Source organism: Eufriesea mexicana, unplaced genomic scaffold, assembly GCF_001483705.2.
Source record: "Eufriesea mexicana isolate 0111107269 unplaced genomic scaffold, ASM148370v2 scaffold794, whole genome shotgun sequence".
In the NCBI taxonomy this organism is placed as follows: domain Eukaryota; kingdom Metazoa; phylum Arthropoda; class Insecta; order Hymenoptera; family Apidae; genus Eufriesea; species Eufriesea mexicana.
The window spans coordinates 996196-1001902 of NW_016908953.1; the positions used below are offsets into that span (position 1 = coordinate 996196).

General features: G+C 42.8%; 1 protein-coding gene across 1 annotated transcript; it reads right to left on the reverse strand.

Annotated features, from left to right (window-relative positions):
* Positions 1 to 241: 241 nt before the first annotated feature.
* Positions 242 to 5494, reverse strand: Task6 (TWIK-related acid-sensitive K[+] channel 6). Its single transcript, XM_017899070.1, has 6 exons — positions 5384 to 5494; positions 3600 to 3956; positions 3034 to 3189; positions 2291 to 2466; positions 1635 to 1964; positions 242 to 699 (listed from the first exon to the last, which is right to left on the reverse strand). Exons 2-6 carry the CDS (start codon positions 3724 to 3726, stop codon positions 385 to 387), a joined length of 1104 nt encoding a protein of 367 aa, XP_017754559.1. The 5' UTR covers positions 3727 to 3956; positions 5384 to 5494; the 3' UTR covers positions 242 to 384.
* Positions 5495 to 5707: the final 213 nt, after the last annotated feature.

The window sequence follows — 5707 nt, forward strand, 5'->3', positions numbered from 1 at the left end:
GTCTCTGCACATTTTTACCGATTGAGCCAGTCATGTTGACTCATTCGATAGTTTCAAGGTGAAAACAAGATCATCTACCGATTATGTCTATATATCCTGCCCCGATTCTCGAACACCACGGAACACAAATTCAAGCAAGACGATAGGAAAATCGAAATTTACCGATCAATCCCGTCTGAATTACGGTGTGGATGGAACGGTGATTGGCGAACATGGAAAATCGAGCGGCTGCGAGAACGATCCCTAGGATTAAATTCGTTGAAGCGGTCGCCAGCAAAAGCTCTCTCTCTCTTTCTCATTCTCCTCGTTACAATCTGTCCCTGTTTCGTCATCGAGGAAAAGAGCGTGAAACGGACACCAGCAGTTCGTTAGAACAGCAGGTCGTCAGATGCTGGCTCGATGTTGATGCAACGGCGGCAGTTGCAGCAACGGCGTCAACGGCGGCGGGCGTAGGTCGCTGGCCTCGTCCAACGTTGACAGCGGCTCCATCGGCAGCAGGTGCGAAATCTTACCGGGCGAGCGACGGACCGTGAACCGCGGTCTCCGTCGTTTCTTTTGGAAGCCGCTGCAGCAGCAGCTGCAGACCGACGTCTCGTCGTCCAGCGATATCGTGTCACCGTGGTTGCCTACTTGGCCCGACAGTATCGAGCCGTTCGCCGTTATTACGTCGCCCTCCAGGCGCACTGCTCCTTGCGCAGCCTGCGTCATAACAATTTTCTTTTTTGTCTCTTATCCGGAATCGTTAGAGCCGCGAACGCGTTCGTCGTCGTTTCGCGAAGCATCGTCGAACCGAGTTCGCGAATTTCGATCGTTTTGCTTTCGGTTTAGTCGGAGGGAGGTTGGAACGCGAGGGGTTTGTTCCACGCTTTTCTTGTATTGATTCTGGGTAGGTGGCGGGGTTCAGGGTACGCTGGAGGCTGGGTACCAACCCTTTGCGGTCCGGCGTCACGTGTAGGCTTTGAATGTTACGTAGCAAGTTTTTCCTCCTCTATGAGTCCCACGGATTCGATCGATCGCTGTTTTTCACGATGTTCCGATCGTTAAGATAGAGATCTGTTTGGTTTTTCTGTGAAAGTGGATGGAGGTTCTGGTTCGTTTTTCGTCGTGTATCGGTATAGCGATTAGGTGCAATCGAGTGGAAAGTTCGAGCGTTGCTGCATCGAATGTTTGAGGGATCAAAGATACTATGGTGTATTTTATCAGTTATGGAAGATGGTAGTGACGGTGATGAATTCTTGCATGAGAAACTCAGACCGCAAAAGGTTATTGAAATTCCTTTGTCGTCCCGTTGTCGAAAACGTAGAAAGGGGATATTATTTCGTTTCGACTGTGAATTATCGGAACTCGCTTGAATTGAATATATTTTTTCCATTATTTTACATGCGAAAGGGACCGAGGAGTTTGCTTTCCTGTTCTATTCGATCATTAACTTCTTTTAGAATTCTTTGCCGGGAAAATGTCCGAAAGTATCGAGGGAAATAAAAGGGGGAAAAAGGACAAAGTGATGGATTCTCGAAAAAGGTATATCAGGCTATTATCAGAGAATGACGGTGACGTTTTCCCGCGTCTAAAATATTTTTCTGAAAGATCAATACTTTGATGGATGACGTAAAAGCTGCCGCGATGTTCCTTACCTGTAGAGCCTCGGCCTCGTCTCGCCTTTCGTCCTCCGTATTCATTGTGACAAGTCTCAGCACCAATAAATTGAGGGAGGCGGCGACGATGGCCAAGCCGAATAAAATGAATATCAAGGCGAACATCACGTACTCCGGCTTGGTGTTCAGCGCATTATCCTTTTGTAGCGCGACCATGTCGCCGAATCCAATGGTTGTCAGGGTGATGAAACAATAGTAGATGGAGTCGAAATATGACCACCCTTCGTACCGAGAGAACGCCGCGGCACCTCCCGCAATCGTTAAGCAAGATAAGGTCGTCACCACGCAGATAAGATTTATTTCTGAGGCCTGAAAATTACGTAATTTTTACAATTGCTTGGGCTTCTTGATAAATCCACCCGCATGTGTCTAACTGCATATATCATTGATTAATTTCGCGATATGGCCTAATTATTAAACAAATTCTATAGTGGAGGGATTTGGAATTTATTTATTTAATGCATGTTTACTGCAAAATTAATTGATCCAAGCTATTATTAATCGAATTTGCTCTTTTCTCAATGGGACATCGTTTACTTTGACATTTAGATATCTGGACCAATGAAGTCAGGCCACATTTTGTATTGATCGCTCGATATGAAGTATGCAAAGGAAAGTAAAGTTTATAGTTTTACCTGGACATCCTTACAGTTAAAAAGCTTCTTTACGTTCCGTATTACGACGGACGAGAACTTATTCAGACGCTCTCCTATGCTCTGGAACATTACGAGTCCTAACGGGATACCGATGATCGCGTAGAACATCGTGAACACCTTACCGCTTATGGTGTTCGGCGTCGAATGTCCGTAACCTAAAAGTCAACCCATAAATACGGTATAATTCATTCGATGAATTTAATAATCGGGCTTGCCACACGTGTCGTGTGCAATGAAAGCGAAATACCAGAAATCGAGTATTTTAATCAAACTTTATTTTTGTAAAACATAATACGCCTGTATTCGATATTAATAATAGTTCATTGTTTATTTCAAATATTTATTTTAAACAGAGACTTGACGTATCGAATAACTATAAAGCCATTTAACGAAACTGTCGAACAAAAATGGAATTCTATTTTTAATAAATATATTTCGAATCGGCTTTTACAGTGAATATGTCGGGGTAGATACTGCTTCGTAATTAAAAATATACTTTTAAATATTATTCAAAGTTTGACTTCTTTTGCACATTCTCTTCACCAACCTCTCTTGTATCTACGTCGATATATTTCTGCCAAATTAAATTACGATACGAGAGAGTACGTTTTACACGTGGAAACCAAAGTGAATCGAACGAAATGGAACGTCTAGTCTAGCTCGACCTGGAATAGCAAAGAGTTGAATGACATTACGGTGGAATTTCGTGAATCAAAACGTACCGATAGTGGTGAGGACCGTGGTCGCATAGTAAAACGCCCCAGCGAATTTCCACTGTTGACCGGCCTTATGAGGTTCCGTCTTCAGCACCACTGTTTCCATGATCTTGAAGTCGTCCTCGCTTATATTGTACTTGCGTATAACCATCTTTTCAATGGCTGTCGAGAAAACATCAGGGAAATTACCTCCCGCGACATTACAGGGAGAGAATGATTTTTTAATAATATTCGTAATGAAAGCGACGAATTTAAAAAGCGACTCGCCTGCAGCTGGTAAAATCGGGGTTTCGCGGTTAACGGTAGAAAGTAAATGACAGAGGAGCTATTGGGAAGTTCATTTCCTGTTTGGAAGGCGACAGAAAATCGATACTTTTAATAAAATTACTTTTCAAGCGCTTCGAGTCGTTTTTTCTCAGCTCGATCTGAATTTCCATCGCTCGAATACGCGAATGGGCATTTTCGGGGGATGGAAATTTAGAAAATTACGACATCGACGAATTTCCCAAAATTCGACGAACGTTCTTATGCTTTATTTCATCGGGCAATATCTATCGACGAGAAATGTGTACCGTCCAATGCTTCCTTGCGTCGTTGCTCCGTATCGGACTCGAGAAAGTCGAAGATCGCAGCGCCGAAGAGGAGGTAGGTGAGCGTGAAGACGATCAACGATAGGGTCCGGATGTTTTGCTTCTTCATTCTCTAGTGAGCCACATGCTCACTAGCAGGGCCCCGGCCCTAACTACTTGCATCGCTCAGTGGGGTACGATTTGGTGTGCCGGGCCCATGACGACCCCTTCTCCTTTCTGACGATGCTCGGGAGGGGGCCCTTCCTCTATTTACCGAGCGCTACAGACCCGGCACGCGACTCCTCTTCTTCAGGGTGTCTTCTTCCTTACAGAGACTACCTTGTAGTCGCTTTCGTTCATCTGAAAAACCGTGTTCGCATTCCGATTAACACTAGAAAGACTGAAACTTAGTATATACCTATATTGCCCAAAAGCAGTCAACATGACTGCATTGCGAAAGAATAACTAATATGTAAAGAAATTTATTTAAAATTAATTTTCAATATTTTTTTATATTATTTACAGTTATATAACAGGTTATTAGTAAATATTAACAATAAAAAATATAATTTATGCATTATTATTCGTCGAAGAACTGGCTCTAGGCACTGCGTGCTGTCCTCTCGTTGATGCCCGCTCTCGATCGTCATGGAACGATCGAGAGCTATCGCGAACACAAAGTCGTCGCTATCAGATTCGCCACTATCAAATTCATCGCTATCAAAGTCGCCGACCGTCGGGGTTCGCGTAACGGCGACGGCTCTCTTACAATAATAAGAGTCATTTGATTATTTTAAATTTCCCAAGCAGTCAAAACGACTGCTTTTGGGCAATATAGGTATAACGCATATATATATATATATACCGGAAATGAAGGAGGGGGGAGGTAACTACAATTATGAATAAACGCATTTATATGTTGTACAAAAAGTCACAAAATTCTAAGAAATTGTATCATTATATACATAATTTTTGTTCTACTTGAAATTAAAAAGCAGTCAAAATGACTTGCTCGGGCAATCTAGTGTTAAAGTCTACATTATTTCCTTATTCTTAAAATAATTTTTTAATAAAATATCTCGTCTGTCTACCGATCTATAATCTAAATTTTCACGTGAAACTGAGACGTCTGTGCAACGTTTAGAACGGTATGATTTACCCCGAACATGACAGCGAATGAAAAATTAAGCTAGTCAAATTTCCATAATTAGAAATTCCATAATTAAAGGACAAAATATCGATTGAAGTTCAAATTTTGGTTGGCTATTTACACAGCTTCGTGGTAAAGCTTCTCGCTGTGCAAATGACGATAGATTACGATGACCGAGTTAGCTCGTCCCAATCCAGAAGTTCCGGAGTTTTGCCGTATGACAGTATTTGGGTGCTTTTGAGAGAAGCGAATGCAGATTTCTCTATGACCGATTCTCGCGAGTGACGATGACCACCAAACAATTTCTACATTGGGACCGAGCGATAGACCAGGCGAGTGGTTACGCGAACGGGTAAAGGATGCGAAGGCAGAAAGGAGCCTTTACCAGGCGAACTCTGGATATTCGTATTGGTTCTGCATTTCGAGAGGTACCAAAGGATCTCTTTTCAACGTGATCTGAAAGTTAGTCGCGATGCGACGTTAGAGGTTCCGAAGATATAAAAAGGCATAATCGTCCTTGCCGCTAAAACGGGATTCTTTTGAGAATCGTCCTTTTCTCCTTCGAGCGAGTTCAACCGAGAGATATCCGTGAGGCGGCCATGTCGAGCAAGAAATCTGCTGATATAGAAGAACTCACCTGCAGCCTGTTCCGGGTTCTCCTTTACGTACAACAAAGGGTTGAGCAGAATGATATGGCAGTGCTTTCGCTGCTCCCACTGCCACGTTCCCTCCATTCCTCAGCTTAGCGCCCAACGTTTTCAGTGCCGACTGAAATGGAACAATGGCATTTTCATAATTTTACTCACTTTTGGACCTTCTAATTATTTCTTATTTTCGCTACTCCCGTTATATTCGGGTAACACGATTACTTCAATTTAATTCTCACGTTATGTTGTTAGGTAATCATCGTTGTTTATCTTCTTTATAAATCTAGTGGAAAGTTTCTGTCAGACTGATACAC

Excerpts from the sequence above, each read along its gene's own strand:
- Task6 (XM_017899070.1), bottom strand. The coding sequence starts at position 3,726 with ATGAAGAAGCAAAACATCCGGACCCTATCGTTGATCGTCTTCACGCTC. Across the intron at positions 3,190-3,599 it reads ACGCAAGGAAGCATTGGACG|CCATTGAAAAGATGGTTATA; the intron begins GTACACATTTCT and ends TTTTCTCGACAG. Across the intron at positions 700-1,634 it reads ACGAGGCCGAGGCTCTACAG|GCTGCGCAAGGAGCAGTGCG; the intron begins GTAAGGAACATC and ends GTTATGACGCAG.